The sequence below is a fragment of the Papilio xuthus genome, unplaced genomic scaffold, assembly GCF_000836235.2.
Source record: "Papilio xuthus unplaced genomic scaffold, Pxut_1.1 DF829660.1, whole genome shotgun sequence".
In the NCBI taxonomy this organism is placed as follows: Eukaryota; Metazoa; Arthropoda; class Insecta; order Lepidoptera; family Papilionidae; genus Papilio; species Papilio xuthus.
Genome location: NW_013528989.1, coordinates 1816421 through 1840249, shown reverse-complemented (window position 1 = coordinate 1840249; position 23829 = coordinate 1816421). Strand labels below are relative to the sequence as shown.

The 23829-nt window shown below is 35.8% G+C and overlaps 1 protein-coding gene across 1 annotated transcript; it reads left to right on the top strand.

Annotated features, from left to right (window-relative positions):
• The first annotated feature begins 284 nt into the window (after window positions 1-284).
• LOC106116158 (metal transporter CNNM4) lies at window positions 285-23829 on the top strand. The gene is made up of 15 exons (XM_013309906.1): window positions 285-847; window positions 8094-8663; window positions 9014-9116; window positions 9927-10499; window positions 11693-11809; window positions 13773-13944; window positions 14426-14617; window positions 15132-15278; window positions 16073-16213; window positions 16716-16855; window positions 17427-17553; window positions 18179-18308; window positions 18912-19008; window positions 22367-22429; window positions 22770-23829. The coding sequence occupies exons 1-15, from the start codon at window positions 393-395 to the stop codon at window positions 22884-22886; spliced, it is 3144 nt and encodes a 1047-aa protein (XP_013165360.1). The 5' UTR covers window positions 285-392; the 3' UTR covers window positions 22887-23829.

The following is a 23829-nucleotide window of genomic DNA, read 5'->3' as shown; positions in this document are numbered from 1 at the left end:
CCGTTACGAAATGTGTTATGGTGGCCCTGCTTACCTTTGCGTACAAGGCAAGCTTCCAGTATATTAATGACATGCAATCAGGGGAAGAAAATGATGAAGTGTTAATACAGTACATGAGTGCAGGATTTAAGTGGCGGCAATGTCTTTGCTTTGATTTTTATTCTGACAATTTTTGGCATTCTACTGTAATCTAAATAGTGCGCTACGCATTTTTTAGTTTTCTACCGGATGTGATACATTAATGTCATCTTTACCTACTCACCTGCCATAGACGCCGTAGTTCCGGCAACAATTGCCGCCGAACTGTCAAACGTTAGAAACATGTCGATGTATAAGTAAATATACGTTGCGCTTGCATGTTTTCTACGTTTAATCTCAGCGTCGCTTAAAAAATGGCACCAGTATCTAAAGTGTTGCGGACTTGTGGCTTATTATTTTATTTAATTTTAAAAGTGTACAGTGAAGAGGCCAGTGTAGGAAATCCATGGATAATTAATTTAGAAGTGGAGAGTAAACAATGTTTAGATTCGATCTGTAATTATTTATTGCACGTGCGCGGTGTTCAGTTCCTCGGTCATTATTCTTGGAGATTAACTCCTGGTGCAGCTTCTGTGGGCAGTGATTGTGGTGAATTATATCCTAATTATGAAATAAAACACATCGAGACGAGCGAAAAGGATACGCGCTTGGAAATAGTTGTGCCAAATTTAAATGGAAAAATATATTTCTGTTTACAAGATCCACAGAAAAAAAATGTTCATTCGAGATGGAAATACATCCACCAAGGTGCTAAATTGTTTTTAGATCCGAAAAACGATGTAGTAGCGCCCAAGGATGAAAGGAACACGTAAGTAAAATAAATAATAAAAGTTAACATGTGTCTGTGTTTATCTATTGTCTATCGCCGTAAATATTGATTTTGAATACGTATGTAAGAATCCTCTTACACGAATGTTCATTTTTCTTGAAAATTACATTAATATCAATTCTTCAAGATTTTTTTTTATTTGGCTAACTAACTACAGTCGAACTTACATAAGGGAGTGTCCAGTCCTGTAATGACTGATTTATATAATAGTACAAAACAATTATCTTTAAGTGAAAAGTACTAAAATAACATTTGAAAATAACAACTTTGTGAATACACATAGTAATGCAATCTGCACATATCCGTGAAGAATTGTCAAAGATATGTGTGAAGTGACACACTTGACCAACATTGACTATAACCTATTCATATAACTTAGGGTAGGCTCCGAGACCCTCAGTGGAGATGTATAGTGAGATGATGGTGACACACACTGATTAAGCCAATGTAATGTACTCAAGAAGCTAAAGTACAGAATGCTTGAAGTAAAATTATGATTGCTCTGACCACCTGAAGTAATATTTAGTAATAACATATTGATAGTTTAGTTCACTCTTTCCTAAAGTGGGCGATAATGCCCCCTTGTGGGCGCTGCAGGTCTCAAGTTGCGGGTTTTAGTAAAAGTTTTCTTTAGAATTCTCCGTTAATATACATATATAGGTCACAGTAATTAATTAATTAAATTTGAAGTTATAGTAGTTTTTAAATATGTGAAAATATGGGGGCGATAAAAAAATATTTATTCTCAAAGTGGGCAGTAGACAAAATAAGTTTGGGAACCACTGGTTCAGTCGATATAAACTCATGTTATTATAGAATAGGTGAACATTAATAAGCCCGAGACTGATACACCAGACAAATAGTTTTCATGTCTAACAGAGCTCTAATGCATTTTTCCACATATTAAAACACACACACAATAAGCAATCACTGTTATAAATAGAATAATGTGTAATGTTTATAAAGTCATAAAACTGAAGTAAATTATGTCATGGTCATAATTTTTTTCTTTTTTAAAAACAAAAGCAACTAGAGATTATGCCAAGCTAGCTTTTGTATGCATTCTCTCCGCTGTTCCTCATCATCAGCTCACTATTCGTCCCCACTGAGGGGCTCGGAGTGGGGGCGGGTTGGTTAACTTCACACATTTCTTTGAATTACTTCTCAGATATGTGCAGTTTGCATCACGATGTTTTCCTTCACCGTAAGAACGTCGGATAAATGTACATATGTAAATTGGAAATGGAAAAACACATTGGTACATGGCAGGATTCGAACCCAGAACCTGTAGATTGCAAGTCATGTGCTTAACCCCTGAGCCACCGACGCTCCTTTTGTTCGCGCTGTTCTTGCTCGAAATGAATTACATTCATGAAAGTAACTAAAGAATATGAAGATTCTGTATTGAGACATTTCTAGAACATTCTTTGATAAGGGTGTTCTTATGTAAAAATTAGTGTTATGTAGTTATTTAGTGAAGATGTTAAATATCTAATCTACACTAAGTGTCTATTTAAATGACCATTTAACTATTTTATTGATAAGAGACATGCCAGGTAAAGATAGGGGTATCTTAGGGGGCTCCATACCTCCCCTTGTATATTCTAGTGCTCCTTTGGTGCCCTGGGCGGTACTGGACTTCCCTAACGACGCTATTGGATATGCGTATACGCACCTGAAAGTTGTAAAAACCATTCGTTTGAAAGTATCACACGAAAAATCTTAATGGCATTGAACATAAAGATAATACGTACAGGCCCGTGTCTGGGGAACCTTGGTAGGGTACTCAAATAGATACAGTTACGTATAAACTTCCGATGATAAAATATGAAACGCTCGTTAAAAACTGAAGGTCTATCGGGCGCCGACACTTTTAGACGTAGTTATATATAGAATGTTTGTTTGACGATATATTTGCCCTACTAATGGTTATATAGTTAAAACGTATATAAAAATGCCTTAAACACTATCGTATGTTCATCCGGTGAATTTATCAGGGTGAGTGGGACTGGTATTATTTCGTAGAGAGAGCGAAGGGCTGCGTAATACCGTCGCTCACCCCGATGAATTGCCCCCGATGGACTCGAAACAAGTCGGTGTCGCCACCGGACGTATATACGTGAATGTTTTAGCCGTTTTTTCATTATCTTTGACAAAAGAGAGATAAAATATGTTTTAAAAGGGGATTTCGGACTCCACGGTGAGCTATTTCATAACGACTGAACCGATAATGAAAAGATATTTGATTGCTAAAAACATCTATACATATTAATAAAATTGAATTGTCTGAATGTAATGCTGAAAAAAATGTGTCGTATATACGTAGGTAATAAAGAATAATATTTAAAATTTTTGGCTTTATTCTGTCTGCAAGGCAGCATTTTCTGCGAGGTAATGTACGGAAAGTCCCACAAAACCCACATTGGGCCAGCGTGGTTAGCTATGGCCCAATCACCCTTAACTTAGGGTAGGCTCCGAACCCTCATTGGGGACGTACGAGCCGATGATGAATGTCCGGAAGTGGCTGATGCACCTGGAAATATTATAGGCTATTTAAATTTTGTGACGACAGTTTTATGCCAATATTTCATATCCTATTTGTTGTAACAGAGAAATATAAGCGATCCAAAGCCCTTTGGGCCTCTCTGGGAATTACGTAACCTTAATGACTTACTGGAGACCCAAAATACCACTGACACAAATCCCCAACTACAGAATGACGTACGCCTGGCATTGACCCAGGTTTGAAACGACAAACACTGAATGAAAATTATAATTTTACACACATTACTCTAGTGTTTATCAAATACGTTGAAAATGAGGTGACAATGAATAAAAAAATGTCGGCAATGATAACTCTTATACGCTGTATTAATTCAAATCGGGTAGATTCGACTGGTGGAATACTACTACCATACAGAAGATACGACCATACGTCCACACGTCAAGCGGAAGCAACTCCGAGTACAGTGTTTGTACATGCCAGAGGCCTAGTTTTAATCCACGTTGTGTGGATATGGCCGAGGAGGGAACATCTTAGGTCTAAGCGTCGTTTTTCCGTCGGTTTGAAGCAGTCTTTCCCAAAGTGGGCGATAACCCCCCCTTGTGGGCGATGCAGGTCTCAAGTTGCGGGTTATAGTAAAAGTATCGTTTAGAATTCTCCGTTAATATACATATATAGGTCACAATAATTAATTAATTTGAAGTTACAGTGGTTTATAAATATGTGAAATTATGGGGGCGCTATAAAAATATTTATTCTCAAAGTGGGCAGTAGACAAAATAAGTTTGGGAACCAATGGCTTTAAAGTAATGCATCTGTAATTGCGTATGTCTATAGGCAGTCGCTTCATCATATCACCAAATTCAGATGGCCACAAAAACTTTTTTTTTTATATCAAAAGGCGGCAAACGAGCGAGCGGCCACCTGAAATCGAAAAAAAAAGTGACCGTTTCCCATAGACATACGCAATTGCATATGCGTTACCTACCTTAAATCGACGGAGGAGAGGATGCACAGAAAGAAAATATCTTCCCTTTCCATGCATCCTCTCATCCGGAAAGTCCACTTCCACTTCCCATCCTTTCCTTATAAGAAAAAGGGTGGGAAGGGAAAGAGGACTAAATTAGGCCTCCGGGACGCACACTTATCAGACTGCACGCGGAATTGCTTCCACTTGACGCCTGTCTTCTGTGTGGTCGTGGTATTTCACCGGACGAGCCGGGCCGATTCGTGTGAAGATGTTAAATCGGGCTCTACCACTGTTGTCTAACTACGTGTCGAGTCATCGGTTGGAACTTCTCTGACTCCTAAAGTCTATTGGTCCTGATTATCTTTGGCATTTGTCCCAATGTTTATTATTTATATAGCAATATTGATATAAAGACGCCGTCTGGTGAATCTGGCAAATTGTCAACTGGGTAACAAATATATAAACTCTTTGGTGATAAAATTAAAAATAAATTTAGCGGTCCAATAATATCCAGAAATGCATTATTGTCTTAACGAGAGGAGACGAAGATATGTTAGATGTTTTGAGCAGAATTAAGTAGTTTATAATATGCTCGCGTGCATCAGCTACCTTCCAGTCCAGGTTCCGTTAGAATCAGATTTGCCGTTTTGGAGATTATCCTTAACAAATCCGACCTTACAGACAGAAATTATAAAAATTGTTTTTTCGTTATTAGTTACGCAATCATTTAATAATATTATAAATGCGAATGTTTAGACGGATGTTTGTTTTGGGCACACATGTAGAATATAGTCTGGAAGTACACAGACGGAGTTGCGGGCGACAGCCAGTGCATCATATATACGTTTTTTTTTTAGTATTACATATAGACACTCCAATTTTATTTTATTTTTTGATATCAATTAACTTTCGTAACTTGACATCTATCTGTTATATACCTTCAAAGAATTGACTCAAATATATATGTATTTTCAACATTAATCGAGTCGTTTTGAAATAGCAATATTTTTATCTCTGTTTTGTCAAAGATAATGACAGGGATGACGATATGTTTTATATTCAAATTTTGATATTAGAAACCATTAGTCAGTCATTTATTATGCTCACGGTTATATACCGAGTTATATATAATTTGTAATCTTTACATAATGCTGGGTTACACGACGTATATAGGTTAAGTGGTATAGAAGGTTAACATCACCAGGGGTGGTCAACCGGTCGATCGCGAATTAGTTCAGTCGTAGCGAGGAAAATAATACGTGAAACATGACGTAATGGAAAATATTCAAACGTAATGTTCACAGTAATAGGTTTACTATAATAAGAATAAATGTCCGTATGATATCACTTTTAATTAAAAAAAAAACTTACTAATATTATAAATATTTAGATGGATACATGTTTGTTAGAAGGTATCTGCAAAACTCTTCAATGGATCTCGATAATATTTGGCATAGATGTAGAATATAGTCTGTAGGAACATAGTCAGGAATAGAGTTGCCGGACCAGCCAGTTTGGCCGGACATTTGGTAGAAAGACCGGACACTACGTTATTGACGATTTCGTTTTAGTATTAATAGGTACGACAAAAAATTGTATGTAAGTCACTCGTTTGCGATATGTAAAAAGTCTAACAGAAGCCGGACCACCCGGACATCGTTTCTTTTGGCCGGACAAGCAATCAAAAATCGTATCTAAGTCCAGCTTTATCCGGACGCATGGCAACGCAAGTCAGGAATATAGTTTGAAGGTTACTAAGTTTTTTTAGCTAGTTTTTTTTTAATATTAGCAGATTTTGTTTGTAAATTTACTAATATTTCTTGTACCAATCCAACTAAGCTCTAGCCTTGTGCTAGGATATGGTTTACAATAGTCGAATAGTGGGATTCGAACTCCCGACCTCGTGATCGGAAATTCGTACCCTTAACCATTAGGCTATTGACGTTTAGAAATTGTATTGATAATTCACTTTTTAGGGCTCCGTACCTCGAAAGGAAAAAAACGGAACCATTATAGGATCACTTTGTCGGACCGTCTGTCTGTCAAGACCTAGACCTATACCTTTTATAAATAGATTGTTTACCATTCTCAGTGTGTACACAGCTTTACATTCCAAGCAAGGTCGATGGAAATAGAGAGCACATTCCACGATCAATCATTTTATAATTGCGGAAGTAATTTTATTACGTTTTTCACTATGAGTTAGCGTTCAGGAACGATACGAATATTTTTATTGCAAATAAAATTGAACTTTATACGATTGTAAGAAGGTTTAATTTTACTTTTCATGTCTTTGGTTTGGTCTTGATAAAAAAGTGCAAGCTCGATTTACGATATAACTCTGTTCTCCGCCATAGTCTGAATGGACCCTTATGAATATGCGATGACGTCATAGGATAGATTTTATGTCCGTCAGATGTGTTTCATACTTTTTTATGTAGATTACTTTGCTGTCTATTTGAATCTTATATTTTACAATCCAAAGTAAAAACCCGCAAAAAAAACTGCTTAAACTCTGGATAAAAAAAATCTGTTTGTCCGTTGTTTTTTTGTATTTTATTACTAATGTCCTATATACAGGGGTGATAAATCTTTGGCAAGCGTGATGTGTCACACAAGCACAACTAAAAATTGTGATTGCGAACGCAAGTGAATGCTACAGGATGTTCCAATAATCACAAAGTCAAAATTATTTGATGGCAAGTTTTTTACACGAGTTAATTCCCCCATGACCATTTTACCACCGGACGTTCAGGCATACGGCGGGAATCCATCCTTTTGTGGTAGAGGTACCGCGCGTTCGAACTAAGCTATTCGAAGCATCGTTCCTTGTGCGTACCGCAAAGGATTGGAACAAGTTGCCAGCCTCTGTTTTTCCGTCCAAATATGATATTGGGACCTTCAAAAGTAGAGTGAATAGGCACTTACTAAGCTAGCGCGTACCATCTTTCGACCAAGTCTCCACTTCACCAGGTGGGATCGTGGTCAAGCGCTGGCTTATAAAACGTAAAAAAAAAAAAGTTGATAAAAGGTTTGCCATCCCTGCAATGCAATAAGTTTGATATATTTTTTAATTCCATATCTCCTTCGTGGATAATAAAAAGAAAAGATTTGTATGTTTCCATTGAATAGGCTCCGAAACTATTGAACTGATTTGATAAATTCTTATACTGTTTGGAAGCTACGCTATCCCCTGGTGATATAGGTTATATTTATTACATGATATTTTTAATTTTACGCGTACAATGTCGCGTGCAACTGCTAGTGTTTATGCAACGTCTTATGTATTTTATATCTATACATAAAACGCTTTATCTTTTACATGAGTTTAATCTGTTTGGATCATTCATATTTTGTGAATGCTTGTTACAATTTAGGGTTGCCACTCGTATTATTACATTCATATATTTCCCGAATTTATCATTCATTGAAAAAATACATAAAGACATCCTTTGTTATCATCAGCTCACTAAGTCCACACTGAGGGTTTAGTAGCCTACCCTAAGTTAGGTCACTATGCCATAGTGACAAACTGACCCAGTGCGGGTTGACTTCACACATATATTTGAAATTCTTCGCAAATATGGTACAGTATCACGATGTTTTCTTTCACCGTAAGAACGTCGGATATATGTAAATGTTCTAGATAAATAATCTTAGCCATCGGCTCTGGTCTTCAAGCTAGGAGTGAACGAGGGCGATGTCATGTCGCCTATAAAAAGCCACAGCTAAATTTTTCAATTGTCTTACAGAACAAATGAAAAACAAAAGGATTCGATTCATGAAATTTCCGAAAACTCGACAAATTGGGTTGATCTATCACACGATATAGATGTCAATTATCTGCCAAATACACAACGACAACGAAAAGAGAGAGACGATGTTGAAGTACTAATGAATGATAATTACATCCCACTGAACGATATAGACCAAGATCCAGCTAAAATAGAAACATTCGACCCACACGAATTTGAATTTGATGATCCGTTTAATACTAGAATTAAAACAAAACCCAACGGAAGATATAGATATAGACGAGAAATTATAAACAGAGAGAATAAAGATAGCTTTGAAGAGATAAAGACTGCTGATGATATTATAGGTCCTTTCGATGATAAAATAGATGATAAGATTAAACATGATGATGGAAATGGACAGCAGAGGAGACAGACAAGTTCTAGGGTGCCGTTTTTTACAACTGTCAAAGCTGATCCTGTCCCAATAGTTGTTGAGGGGTTAAGAATTGAAAGGTCTGATAAGGAACCCATTATTATAGATGAAGGTATACCGAGCGTGCTTGCAGGGAGTGGATTTACATTAAGGTATGCATAACCATTTTACTCGATTAATCAAATTAAAAAATAAATTGTTATCTCTGTTATGTTAAAGATAATAAGAGGGATGAAGATATGTTTAATATAGAGATTTTTCTCTTAGAAATGAACTTCGTATATTCAATTTATAAATAGGTTCTTGTTTTATTGCGCTTTTCCTAGACCTAACAGCTTAATCGATTTTTTTACAGATTTTTGTTTGATTCCTTGTGGTATTTTCTAGTCAGAGATATCATTCGATTCGTATTCTTCTGCAGTTTTATGGATAAATCGATTAATGAATTCTTGTTGTTATTTAATAGTTAATTTCATTAATTGTCTGTATCTTTTGTCTTTAGACTTTTTGGTCAAGGTCTGACTCGAAGGACCGTAATAGCCTTTACTCACGATCCCATGGATTATGGTCAGCCGTGCAAGTTTTTAGTTAAAGGAGAGTATATGGTATGTATAAACAGTGTTTTTAAAACTATTAACTTCATAACTGTCATATCTTAAGTGTCGGGTAAAAGATTTTGGACGAACGTAAAGTTTGACAGAAATTTCTTTTATACATCGATTTAGTATTGTCATAATTCCAATACAAATTTATTATTCCTATCAATCCATCAATATAGTGTGTCTATTTAAGATATATTAGTTTGATAATGAACTTGACAATTCACTAGAGATGGGTTAAGTAAAATCGATTAATATTTTTATCGATTTTCGATGGTTGTTCTCATAGGACTTGCAATCGAAAATTTCGTGATTATTGTTTTTGAATTTCATTATAAATTAAATTGTTTCTTTCTATGCCTTCGTTATCTTTCATAAGCATATAATAAAATAAAACCTTAAACCCAAAATTGTTTTGTTGACAAACAAAAAAGAAATGCATTTAATTTTTTTTAATTAATTATGCGATACATAGCCAAATAACTGCAATAAATAGAAAAAGTTATATAGTACCCATTTGTTCCATTAATCTTATAACAATATCGATTCTCGATAGTTCACAGTTATTCGTTATGCTCGATGGTTCGACACTATGACAACCGTCCATTAAGTACAACATTAATCATCATACAAAATTAATTCTATACTTTATCGGCGTCAGTTGTAAAACTAACCCATATTAAATAGACACACTATAATAGGTTGTTGTTAAAATTATAGACGTAATAAAAATTAAAACTTTTTTTTTAGGTCTATGGTTAGAATAATGTTTGTGGCCAGTGTTATATATTTTTTTTATTTTGCAATAATTTTCAGGTCAAAGAAGACTCTTTGTTCCCACACACAGCACTCTTCGAATTAACCGCCCCACAACCAATAAACGGTCCGAAATTATACGTTTGTGCGAAGAATTTAAAATTCGGTGCAAGAAGTCCTGATGAAGACGAAGATAAATATGTACATATGGGTTTCGATACATGGACAATGTTGGCGACGCATAACAATTTGTTACCGTTATGGGCAACATTGACTCTTATAGTTATATGTTTGGGATTCTCAGCTTTATTCTCCGGTTTAAATTTAGGTTTGATGTCTTTAGATAGAACGGAATTAAAGATAATTTCAAATACAGGGACAGATAAGGAGAGGAAATGCTCTAGGGCTATTATGCCGGTTAGAGATCATGGGAATTATTTGCTCTGTAGTATACTTTTAGGTAACGTGGCGGTTAATTCAACGTTTACGATACTCCTTGATGGTTTGACTTCTGGTCTATTTGCTGTGATATTATCAACACTTGCTATTGTATTATTGGGTGAGATAACTCCTCAGGCGATTTGTTCGAGACATGGATTGATGATTGGTGCAAAGACAATTATGGTTACTAAGGTAAGTTACTTAGCTGACTCTGAGCTTAGGGAACGTACTCATACTACGTGACCCGTCCTTGGTCGCGGACGAGTGCGAAAGCGTGCCCGTGGCCCCGTCCCGATGCGTTAGAGGAACAGAGAGGTTTAGTGGGTATGCCTCCGTTATGGTGGAGAATCCCACATAACTACCGCGTCCACACCACATAATTTAAGTATGCATGCAGTCTTATGCTAAAAGACGATTATGAGCCAAAAAATTAAATTGGCCAAAATTATTAAAAATCATAATTATGAATTACTACGTAAAAACTGAAGGGGGGCGGGTCTTGGCATGTACTACGAGTGGTCAGCGGGAGGAGAGAGGGGTCGAAAAAAAAAAATAGGTCACGTAGTATGGGTATGTTCCCTTACAGCAGTGGTTACCAAACTTATTTTGTCTACTGCCAACTTTGAGAATAAATATTTTTTTAGCGCCCCCGTATTAGTTTAAGCAATCTTTTAATTATATTAGTTGATGTTCACAAGTTGTTGAGAGTCGAGAGCTCATGCAGTTGTTGTCTAAGAGGCCTCCTAGCTAAATAAAATTACAAATCACCTCCCAGGCCTACACAACGCCCCCATTTTCTTTCTGGGTCTCTTACCTCCCTCCCTTGAGTCCCTTGAGACTTGCAGCGCCCACAAGGGGGCGTTATCGCCCACTTTGGAAGAGTCTGCCTTACAGTATGGACGTGTAGTAATCTATACATTATAAACTGATAATTTATGTTTTTTTACTAACCTTTATCTTCTGTAATTTTTGTTTTTCAAGTTTGACAAAACAGAGATATGTTTTGAATATAGATTTTGGTCTCAGAAAACCACAGTTAGTTTATATAAATATTACGATTCGATAAAAAAGCAGTTATCAGTTCATATTTTATTTATTTACAAGCTGTCAACCACGACTCCGTCCGCGCTGATTTAAAAACTTAATAAGTAGCCAATGTGTTCTTCCAGACTATGCTCTACATCTATGTCAAATTATAGCGATATCTATGCAGCCATTTAAGAGATATCTTCAAACATACATCTAAACATTCGCATTTATAATATTACGAGTAGTAAGATTTATTAAAGGGAGATAAGAGATTTAAAAAAAAGTTTAGTAAGAATATTAACAAAATAAGGTTTCGTAATAATTTTTAAAACTTAATAGCATAATGTTTTTTCCAGGCGGTGATGGCTCTTACCGCCCCCATGGCGTATCCTGTCAGCAAGCTCCTAGACTATTTCCTAGGTGAAGAGATAGGCAGCGTTTATAACCGAGAACGTTTGAAAGAACTTGTTAAGGTAAGATAATAAACACACTTTTGCTACACAAGCTGTTGCCCGCGACTTCGTCTGAAAATAATTAAAAATTACTTATCCTTTATAGGTAGATTCTAATCTACATTTAATCCTAATTTCATTTAGATCCGTTTAGAAGTTACGACTTAGGGTCCTTCAAGAAAAGAGCGTACTCCCTTAAAGGCAGGTAACGCATCTGCGGTACCTCTGGCATCGGATCAAATAATTTTAGGCGATTCGTTGCTCGTTCGCCCCCTTCTCCTATAAAAAAAAAGTTCTAGAATTATACAGTGATGAAAATACATACATCCATCCAAATTTGTATAAATGTGTATATATTATTTTTAACATACCGTCAGCTAAGCTAAAGGTACCAATCCTCATCAGCTCACTATACATTACAAAAGACTTGATACCGCATTTATCAGAGTAAATTCTTCTGAACGAGATTCAACAATTTAAAAGATATGTGTGAAGTGATGCACTGGACCAGCATTCATTATGACATAGTCACATCACTTAGGGTAACGAGACCCTCAGTGGGGACTTATAGTGAACTGATGATGATGAAAACTGTTTGAAAATTGGTTTTATTTTATTTTAATTACAGTAAATTTGACTGCAGTAACACTTCTTTTATATATTGTTGTCTCCATTATATTAATAAGAATGAAAGAGATAGCTATATGTAATATATATGCTATTAAATCAGACACCCTAAAGTAATTCGATGCCAAAAATCACACCTGTGTAGTATCACAATGTATGAAATATTGCTTATTGTATTTTAAATAGCATCTTTGCCAATAGAATTGCCAGTATTTTTACTTAATAATGATAACTAGCTGTCGCCTGCGACTCCGTTCGTATGGGACCAAATAATAGGAGCCGATTCTCAGTACTGAATATGCATATATGAATCAAGCGTCAATAGCCTAATGGTTAAGGGTACGGATTACCGATCACGAGGTCGGGAGTTCGAATCCCACTATTCGACTATTGTAAACCATATCCTAGCACAAGATTAGAGCTTAGTTGGAATGGTAAAAGTAATATTAGTAAATGTACAAAAAAACTGCTAATATTAAAAAAAAATCATAAAAATAGGTTAAGCCATTTCGGTATGATCGCTAGCATTGTGTCACGTGAATTTTATATGTTAAATAATAAATACTTAATATTTAATATGGTCCTTCGAGTTGGGATAAAAAATATATTTTATTTATCTGAACAACTTGTTTGATTGGATTTTATTTATTTTTCTATGTATGTTTATTAATATTATTTATCTCTGTCTCACATGGATGGTTAGCATATGGTAAGTAGATATATTTCTTAACCACGTGTAATGCATGCTGGGATGCTAGACGTTTTGTCGGGTCGATTTGACCCCCGGTAGGTCGATTTGACCTTTTGGGGGGTCGTTTCGACACCCTGCGTCCGATCTTTTCCAAATTCTTTGTATGCATCCGTGAGACGAATTGGCATTTAAAAAAGGTTTATTGTTGTTTTTAGGGTGTAAGGGGTAGATTTGGATAATGTAATCCAAACAAATAATATATTTTAACGAATTGTTTTTACAGTTTTTTTTTTTAATTTCTTCAATAATAGTGGACAGTTACATATAGAAAAACATATAACAAACTGTAATATGAACATCGAAATATATATATAAAATTATGTATATTTGACATATTCTATTTATTTTGTAAAAGTATACAACTATATTATTTAAATTAGAATAAGGCTGAGCGCATTGTACTATAATACAAATGGATATTTGCGATTTACTATAATCCCATTTATTAAAAAAAAACTAATATCTCTTGAGACTTCAAATATAAAGTCTTCATAAATTATTGTGTTATTCCGACTGTAACTGTAAGAAAGTACCCGACCTATTTACCCCTTACATCCTCTGTAATAAAAAATAATCAAATAACGTACTATATTCTTTCTCCCAAAGGTAACAACTGATGTCAACGACCTTGATAAAGATGAAGTGAACATCATCTCTGGTGCTCTGGAATTACGCAAGAAGACCGTCTCCGATGTGATGACGAAGCTAGAAGACGCGTTCATGCTGCCCATCACATCGATTCTGGACTTTGAGACTATGTCGGAGATTATTAAATCAGGTTAGTCTCACGGTCTACTAGGTTTACTTACGGTCTACTAGGTCTCTTCGTTTTCTACTCAGTTTACAAACGATTTATAGAATCTACTGAAAGCCTATTCAGTTTGCTCACGGTCTACTAACGGTCTACTCAGTACACTCGACGTTCTCGCTCCCAAACTCATAATTTATGCGTTCTGTTGACCAGAGAGCGAGAGTTAACAAGAGCGCCGGTGGGTCAGGGGATGACCACTTGATTTGTAATCTTCAGGTCCTGGGTTCGAATCCCGCCATGAACCAATGTGTTTTACATATGTACATTTATCCTATATTATTAGTGTGAAGGAAAACATGTTGATGCTGCACGTATCTGTGAATGTCAAAGATATGTGTGAAGTGATGCACTGGACCAGCACTCACTATCACCTAGACGTATCACTTAGGGTAGATTCGGAGACCCTCAGTGAGCTGATGAATTTAGCAAGAATACTTATCTTCACCAGGTTACTCGCGTATTCCGGTATACGAAGGTAGCAGGGTCAATGTTATTACGGTCCTGTTCATCAAAGACCTGGCATTCGTGGACCCTGATGACAACACGCCGTTGAAGACCCTCTGCCAATATTATCAGAACCCTTGCAATTTTGTCTTTGAAGATGTCACCCTGGATGTCATGTTTAAACAATTCAAAGAAGGTAAAGTCAGCAAACCAACCATGCTTATAAGTTATTCGCAATAAAAGTGGGTTATTATTATATAATAATTCACATTTGATACTTCGTCAAGATCCAACAACTTAATTTTATAATATAATTTTTTTTTTAAGTTAGAACTGCAATTTCTTAGATTTTTTAGTAATGAGTATTTGTCGCCCGCGACTCCTTCCGCTCGGAATTTAAAAAAAAACATAATTAGTAGTCTATGTGTTCTTCCAGGCTATGTTCTATATGTATGTCAAATTCCATCAAGATCCATGCAGCCGTTCTGGAGATACATTCTAACGAACATACATCTAAACTTTCGCATTTATAATATTATAGTAAGATTTCAAATCAACAATGTTGTGCAGGGTTTTTTCTATTTAAACATTAGTTTTTTTCATATATATTTGAAATATGAATCGATTTAACATAAATCGATGTTTAGCTCAACTCGTTAAGCTTAAAATTATTAGTAACTTAAAGTTTAATAAGTATTTTTGTTATTCAGGTCATAAGGGACATATGGCATTCGTTCATCGTATCAACAATGAAGGGGAAGGAGATCCTTTCTACGAGACGATTGGTCTTGTCACATTGGAAGATGTCATCGAGGAGATGATCCAAGCTGAGATTGTCGATGAAACTGATGTTTTCAGTAAGTATCCGGCTTGAAGGACTTTGTATACTAGGCTTATATTAGAAATGGTAGAGCCCACTTTAACATGTTCGAAGGAATAGTCCCGACTCGTCCAGTGATATACCACGACCATACAGAAGACGTGCAGTCTGATGAGTGTGCGTCCCGGAGGACTAATTTACTCCTCTTTCCCTTCCCACCCTTTTTCTTATAAGTAAAGGATGGGAAGTGGAAGTGTACTTTCCGGATGATTTTCTTTTTGTGCATCCTCTCCTCCGTCGATTAAAATTAGGCAACGCATATGCAATTGTGTATTATGCTACAAATTATTTTTTCAATACATATTTAAACGTTAAAGGTCGCCTGAGACTTGGTTAGTGCAGAATATGGCTGCCTGCATCAGTTACCTTCCAGTCAAAGTCTCGACTAAATCGGTCCAGCCGTTTCTGATATTATCCGGAACAAACACGACCTTACAGACAGACAGACAGACGAGAATTTTAAAATTAATTATTCATTATCAGCAACGCAATAATGTTTGTGTAAATATAGCGTAATAAATTAAAAATATCCAGTCTCGAAGGACCATCTTTATATATATAATTCTTCTGTGAGTGTGTATGTCACTGAACTTCTCTCAAACGACTGGAGCGATTTTGATGAAATTTTTTGTGTGTGTTCAAGGGGATCTGGGAATGGTTTAGATTCACAATTTTCATCAAATATTAACTTCATATTAATTTATTCAAATTAAAGACGTGTAGACAGGACAACGTCTGTCGGGTCCGCTAGTTTTTATATAAATATTTCAGTGGACAACCGCACGAAGCGTCGTCGCAACCGACCTCAGAACAAGCTACAGGATTTCGCAGCATTCGCTGAGAGACACGAGAACCAACGTATACACATCTCTCCGCAGCTAACCCTCGCAACATTCCAGTTTCTGAGCACCAGTCAGTATATCTCATTCACACATATGATACACTAGCAGGAAAGACAGGGATAAATATATATGACAAAGAACCAACGCATAACTTACTCTCGCTTACATTTTAGCTTTTGAGCACCAGTCAGTATATCTTATTCACTCACACATATTATACACTGGCAGGAAAGACAGATATAGATATAACAACTACAAGAACCAACTAATAATCTCACTAATCCGGTACTATTAAAAAATGGACGGTGCCGGATTATTGGAATGTTCGGATTACTGCATTACAGTGCAAAAGTCAAAAGTAATGAAAATTTTATTATTCAAATCTCTTTGATTGTGTTTGCGTTTTTTTAAATATTTAAATTTAAACTATTCTCAGTAGAAAAAAAAGTTTTGAGGTTAGACCGATGAGCAAAGGTATAGTGGGAGGAAGGAGGGTGCCGGATTAGTGAGATACTGCAGTACAGGATGTTCTTTTTTAAAATTAATATTTATTTTATAAATATTAATTCTAGGTGTAGACGCATTCCGACCTGACACAGTATCGGAGACGGTGTTACGTCGCTTACTAAAACAAGATGTGATTCAACATATTAAAGTGAAGAATAAAAGCAAACGGGACGCCTGTACTTACGTCTTCCAGCAAGGGAAACCGGTAAGTATAAAAAAACACTGACATTGAATAGACTGGCTATAAGATGTAGTTCTTGTGCTTATTTGTAACATACAAATTAATATTATAGATAGAAAACTGTCACTAACATCATCATCACCTCACTATAGTTCCCCACTGAGAGGCTCGGAGCCTACCCTAAGTTATGTGACTAGGTCATAGTCAATCACGCTGGCCAAGTGCGGGTTGACTTCACACATATCTTTGAATTTCTTCTCAGATATGTGCAGCATCACGATGTTTTCCTTCACCGTAAGAACATCGGATAAATGTACATATGTAAATCGGAAATGGAAAAACACATTGGTTTAGATGGGATTCGAACCCAGGACCTGCTGACAAGTCAAGTGCTTAAACCCCTGAGTCATTGACAATAGTATCAACGAAACAAAAGCTGTTCCGAAGCCTATCCATTTAAAAAGATCTGTGTAAAAAAACAGGCAATTTCAAATACTATTGCTATCTCTTTCTCTCTCAAAGAGTTTGAAAGAGATGGCAAATCTTGACAACAATGTTAGAATCGGTTATGTGACGTCATAGTTGTTTGATATAGGTGGATTACTTCGTGTTGGTGCTGGAAGGTCGTGTGGAGGTGACAGTAGGTCGGGAGAATCTGGTGTTCGAGGCTGGACCATTCACATATTTTGGAGTTCAGGCTCTCACACAGAACATTGGAGTTGGTGAGTTCATTTCAGATTTTAAAAGTGGCGTGGAGAACAGAGCAGATTTTTTAAATGTTTTTTATTTTTTCAATTTTGTAAATCTTAAAAATGTAAGTAAGTTTTCGTCCGCGTGGAATTAAAAAAAACTTAATTATTAGCCTATGTGTTCTTCCAGATTATGTTCTACATCTATGTCAAATTTCATTAATCCATGCAGCCGTTCTGGAGATATCTTCAAACAAACATCCATCTAAACTTTCGCATTTATAATATTAGTAAGAAGTAGCGTTAGCAAGCCATCTGATTTCACAAAAATAGGAAAATTGTTCCCATACACCAACAAGTATCAATGCAATGCCTACCTTAAATAGACAGAAAGAGGGGAGACGTACAGAAAGGGAATGTTTCCCCTTTACATCCCCGAGCCGGGTGCAGAAAACTTCCTGCCTCGCACTATGGAATGGTCTCTCCTTGGTATTTCCAAACTGACTTAGAATCCAACAAGCAACAAGTGTATCACCATCTCAAAGGCTGCTGATTCCTGTGGTCTTGATGTCCATGGGTGATGGAACACCTCGGTTCCCGATGCTCGTCTGTCTCCTACTCTTATAAAAAAAAATCACCATGTCTGTTGGTTTTTTAGCGGAATCTCCAACACCATCAGCTATGGGGTCCCTCCAGAACATCAATATGGATTCGATGTTACGACATACGTTTGTACCAGATTACTCCGTACGAGCTATTACTGAATTATATTACCTTACTGTTAAACGGTAAGTGAAATCATCATCAGCTCTTACGTCCCCACTGAGGGTCTAACCTACCTTAAGTGATGTGACTAGGTGATAGTGAATGCTGGTCCAGTGCATCACTTCACACATATCTTTGACATTCACAGATATGTGCAGCATCACCATGTTTTCTTTTACAGTAACAATATAGGATTTACATTTGTAAAAATTGGTACATGGGGGAATTCGAACCCAGGAGCTGCTGCAAATCAAGTGCTTAACCCCTGAGCCACCGACGTTCTCTGAGTTGTGAAATTGTAAAAATTGAATCGCGAAGTTTAATTATGAAAAAAAAATTAAAATACATATAAATCGGTATTTCAAGCTGTAAATTATGACCCCCTGGGGGGTCGAAAATAATATCTCGAAATTATAGTAATAATAAAACTTAAGCCAAGAAATCCTTTGATGATAAAGTTTAAAAGAGACGGTATTCAAAAACTATGAATTGTCACATACTAGTTGTCACCCGCGACTCTATGCGCGGAATTTATAAAATCAGTAGTATATGTGTTTTGTAAGGCTAAGTTCTACATCTATGACATATACAAACATCCATCCATACATATTTTTGTATATTTCCAGTTCACTATACTTAGCGGCGAAGAGAGCTACGCTAATGGAGAAAGGGGCGCTGTCTAAAGGTGCAACTAATGAACAATTTGATACTGAAGTTGATAAGGTAAGAAACCTCTTAACTTGATATTTAATCGCCATTTAAGGCGGACCTTAGTAAAGATTTTAGAGTTAATAGCCTTATAGTTTTTAGGGACCACCATAAGACTTGTAAACCATCCTAGTACAAAACTAGTCTCTAAGTCTAGTTGTAGTGTTTAAAATAAGCTAAATAAAAAATTAAATTTGCTTCGACAAACTAGCCTATGTGTTCTTCCAGACTATGTTCTACGTCTATGTCATTTTTTCTGGAGATATCTTCTAACATCCGTATATTCGTATTTTATAATATTAGTAACATTTCTGATTCTTTCCTTAGGCAACATGGAATGGTAACCAATCTATACATACTGGTCGTATACTGCGCTCTCGGAGCCTTGAAATGTTTAAAGACGATATTGGACCTACAAACAATAGTAATAAGGTCGATTTTTATTTGCTTTCTGTATTTTTTTAGTTGTATTGTTAAAGTTTTTATATTGAAACGTATTTAGGGTACATAAGTATGTAATTTCTTTATATAAAGCAGTCTGTGGTTAATATTGTCATAAAAATATAATTATGCAAGTATGACGAAACGACTACTTTCGTCTTGTGGCTGTGGCAGAAAAAAAAACTATAAAATTAAAAAAGTAATGACAGCTAAGTTTTGACAGCTGTCAATTTTGGCATTGACGTTTACGAATAATAGACATTTTTTGGTGTCACATCATTGTCAAAATTATGAATGATGGAGGCTTAATTTTAATCCACTTTCCCTTCGCACTCTATTCTTATTAGGAATTTGATGGGAGGTGCAGTGGATTTGACGGAGAAGGGAACGCATTGGAAGGAGAAAAATATCTTATTTCTGTGCGTTTCACTCCTCCGTTGATTAAAGGTTACGCATTGCAATTGCGAATGTCTATAGGCAGGTTCTTTTGCCAACTTTTAATTTAAAAAAAACATAGACTAAATATTTGCACTAGCTGTAGCCCGCGATTCCGTCCGTAAATAAGTCGTTCCGTAGCCTATGTGTTCTTCCAGACTATGTTCTATATCTATGCCAAATTTCAGCGTGATCTGTTCAGCCTTTCTGGACATACCTTCAGCCAAACATCCATCCAAACATTCGCATTTATAATATTAGTAAGATTAAAAAATCATCATCATCATCAGCTCACTATACGTCCCCACCGAGGGGCTCGAAGCCTACCCTAAGTTAAGGGTGATTAGGCCATAGTCAACCACGCTGGCCAAGTGCGGGTTGACTTCACACATATCTTTGAATTTCTTCTCAGATATGTGCAGCATCACGTTGTTTTCCTTCACCGTAAGAACATAGGATAAATGTACATATGTAAATCGGAAATAGAAAAACACATTGGTACAGGGCTTGTGTGTGACCTCAGTGCTTGACCACTGAGCCAACGACGCTCTATTATTTATTAAATTAAAAAATATTTACAGTTAAATCCAGCAAAGAATACGATAGAATTAATGCAAATACCTAAATCTAAATACGTATCATTGGACAATGTTAATGAGAAATACCAATATAACTGTTCAAATCAATATTTGAACATACCAGAACGTTGGTCGAATGTTACTCAATTGGCCAACACGAGCACCAAATCCGAATGTTGGCGAACTCTAACAAAATCGGTGGCGGATTTTTTGGATACGCGCGATGACGTCACAAGTTCGTCAAATGATTTGGCTAATAATTTGGACGCTAATAACTGTGCGGAATGTTTGAAGAACAATTTCTGGATTAAACCAGTTACGGGGGAAAATTGTAAGATGTTTAACGGATTTTTTAGAAATTATAGTCTGACCAGTAATATTAAAAACTCTCGCTAATTACTTTGTGAAGATTAGATAGGGATAAAAAAGCTGATTGAAGGGGATTTAAGCTAAGATTTTTATATTCTTGGTTAGGCTATAAGTTAAATTGTTAGTTCCATCATCATTTTGGTTAAAACTTACAAGTAGATAATAAATATATACAGGCTGTCCCAAAAGGTTACGTACATAGGAAGGAGGATGATAGGGGTGGTCACAAGGGTCACCAGAAAAATAAAATAAATTTTGCACCTTCTGGGGCAATTTTAATTTTCTTTAAAATCTTTGTTAGTTGTATTGTTTTATTTTTTATTTCATATTGATTTAGGGTTATTGACGATAACATAATAGCTTTTTTTTAAATGTAGCAATATTTGTAGGTCATTGGTTACAAAATTGCCCCAGAAGGTGTAAAATTTTTAAGTTTTTAAAAAATGCCCATTATTTTTTTTAATACCCAGAGGGGAATTTTTATCTTATTTTTCTGGTGGCCCTTGTGACCACCCCTATCATCCCCCTTCCTATGTACGCAACCTTTTTGGACACCCTGTATATATATAATTCCACATAGTTTTGTAGTACGTATTTAATCGTTCGTTAATAATTAAAAAAGACGTAAAGTCATAAAGTCACTATCTATTTCCAAGTCATAGTAAAAAAAAAACTAAATATTCCCAGACTCGAACCAAAGTGGTAAAAAGAAAAGAACCACATTCCGTACAGATTCATCTCTGTTAATTATACATAATCTGTCATCGAGCAGCGATAATATCGGAAATAAATCGATTCCCGACATCGATACTGGATGCCAATCGACAAAATCGAATACACTTATCGATTCACAATTGAAAAAAATCAATTCAATCGATACTGAAGAATTAAAGTTAAACAAATCGAATAATATCGATTTGACATCTATAAACATCGATTCTAAACGAAATGACATAGACAAGATAGACGACAGAGATGAGAGAAGGCGGGAAAATGAACAATTAGTTTTGATGCAGTTGTCAAAAATAATACGCATTTTAGAGAAAAAGGATTTAACTTGAACGTGAGAATTTTATATACTACGTAGATACTATTGAATTATTCAGTAGGTTATTTTGTATATAACTAGCTGTCGCCCGCGACATCGACCGCGCGGTTTAAAAAAATAAGTAGTCTTACTTATGTCCCAAGGTCGGATATCCTTGTCGTATGTTGTATGTACCATCATCAGCTCACTATACGTCCTCGCCGAGGGGTCGAAGCCTACCCTAAGTTATATGACTAGGTCATAGTCAACCACGCTGGCCAAGTGCGGGTTGACTTCACACATATCTTTGACATTTCTTCTCAGATATGTGCAGCATCACGATATTTTCCTTCACCGTAAGAACATAGATGTACATATGTAAATCGGAAATAGAAAAACACATTGGTACATGGCGGGATTCGAACCCAGGACCTGCATATTGCAAGTCAAGTACTTAACCCCAGAGCCACCGATGATCTTAAATTATAAACCTTATTACAATGTAATAACGTTTAAATTCCAGCTGCTTCAGTCTGTTGATGAAGATATCAGTATCAGCGGTGAACATAAGACACCTTCGCGTCAGGTAAGAACTATTTTGTATTGAACTGACACTTGACTTTGGAACGAAAGCGAGACATCGCACCAAAGGATTCAGACATACAAAACTCAAACATCCTGCTTTGACAGAAGAGAGACAGACTTTGATGGAGTTGACATAGGAAGGGAAAATATTCTCTTACGTCTTCAATAAATTAAAGGCAACGTATCTGCAATTGCCGATATTTGGGCAACAGTCACTTCGCTATTCGAACGTTTTAGCAAAAAAAAAAGGTCTTGACAGACGGACAACAAAGTGATCCTATAAGGGTAACATTATTTTTCCTTTGGAAGGAACCCTAAAAAAAAACTTTGTAACTCTCCAGGTGTCACCAAACCCAATGCCGGTGTCGGCATCCCCGCTCACCAGGTCATCATTCGCGAGAGCCTCACCAGACAAGAATGGAGACAAGCCTGATGAACAGGAGAAACTCCTAAAGTAAGAAGTGTTGCTATATACACATTTATAGTTGCCATATTTACAAAAAATAATAATATCTACGTCCTATTGTAATACAGGTGATGTTTAAAAAAAATCTCCCAAAATATCGGGGAATTTTATTATATTAAAATTATTGTGGCACTAAATATCTGTAAATCGATGTGAAAGTTAAATATTAAGGTTTTTTATTATGTGTTTATATAATATACGTGTTTTGTATGAAAAATACAGGTAAATAAGCTTACATACAGTATTATATAATTGTTATGTTCCCGTACAAGTAGGTTTTTAACATTAAATAGCTTAGCGTTTGGCTTCTGAGACGAAAATCCACGTTTATAATATTTAGTTAACTCTGTTTTCGTCATAGATAATGACAAGGACGACAATATTAACAGAGGTTTCGTTCTCAGAAACCAAACCTTAAAAAATCATCAGAATGTTACATATTTTAAAGTGCTTTTTTTCATAATTATTCAATTTTTTTTTAATTAACCAGTCACAATAATCAATATTTAAAACATTTATTGCATGTTTAATAAGTCGCTTTAACAGATTTAAATAATCATACTATATAAATGTATGTAAATTGTTAAATATGCACCACAGATGTCATAATCGTCCATATTATGTTGGCAACACTGAATGTTGTCTATTCCAATTTCAAATACGTACTTACGATACATTGTCTCTGTCGCTCTTAAGGGTTTAGAAAGAGACGCACTGTTATTTAGGTGTAGCCTGCACTATACGTTAAAAGTTTGTATAAAATTGACAATATTTTATACAATTTCTAATCAATTATCTCAAAATACTATGAGAGATATTTTATAAAGAAATAAATAACTTATGTACTTATTTATTTAGTGGATTTTATATTTATGACTAACAACGCGGCTCGCCATACGTTATGTTCCATCTCCCGATATGGCGAAAAAGATTGT

Coding starts and splice junctions, on each gene's coding strand:
- LOC106116158 (XM_013309906.1), top strand. CDS start 393: ATGGCACCAGTATCTAAAGTGTTGCGGACTTGTGGCTTATTATTTTAT. Junction 14,618..15,131: donor GTTTAAACAATTCAAAGAAG/GTAAAGTCAGCA, acceptor TTTGTTATTCAG/GTCATAAGGGACATATGGCA. Junction 17,554..18,178: donor CACACAGAACATTGGAGTTG/GTGAGTTCATTT, acceptor TTGGTTTTTTAG/CGGAATCTCCAACACCATCA.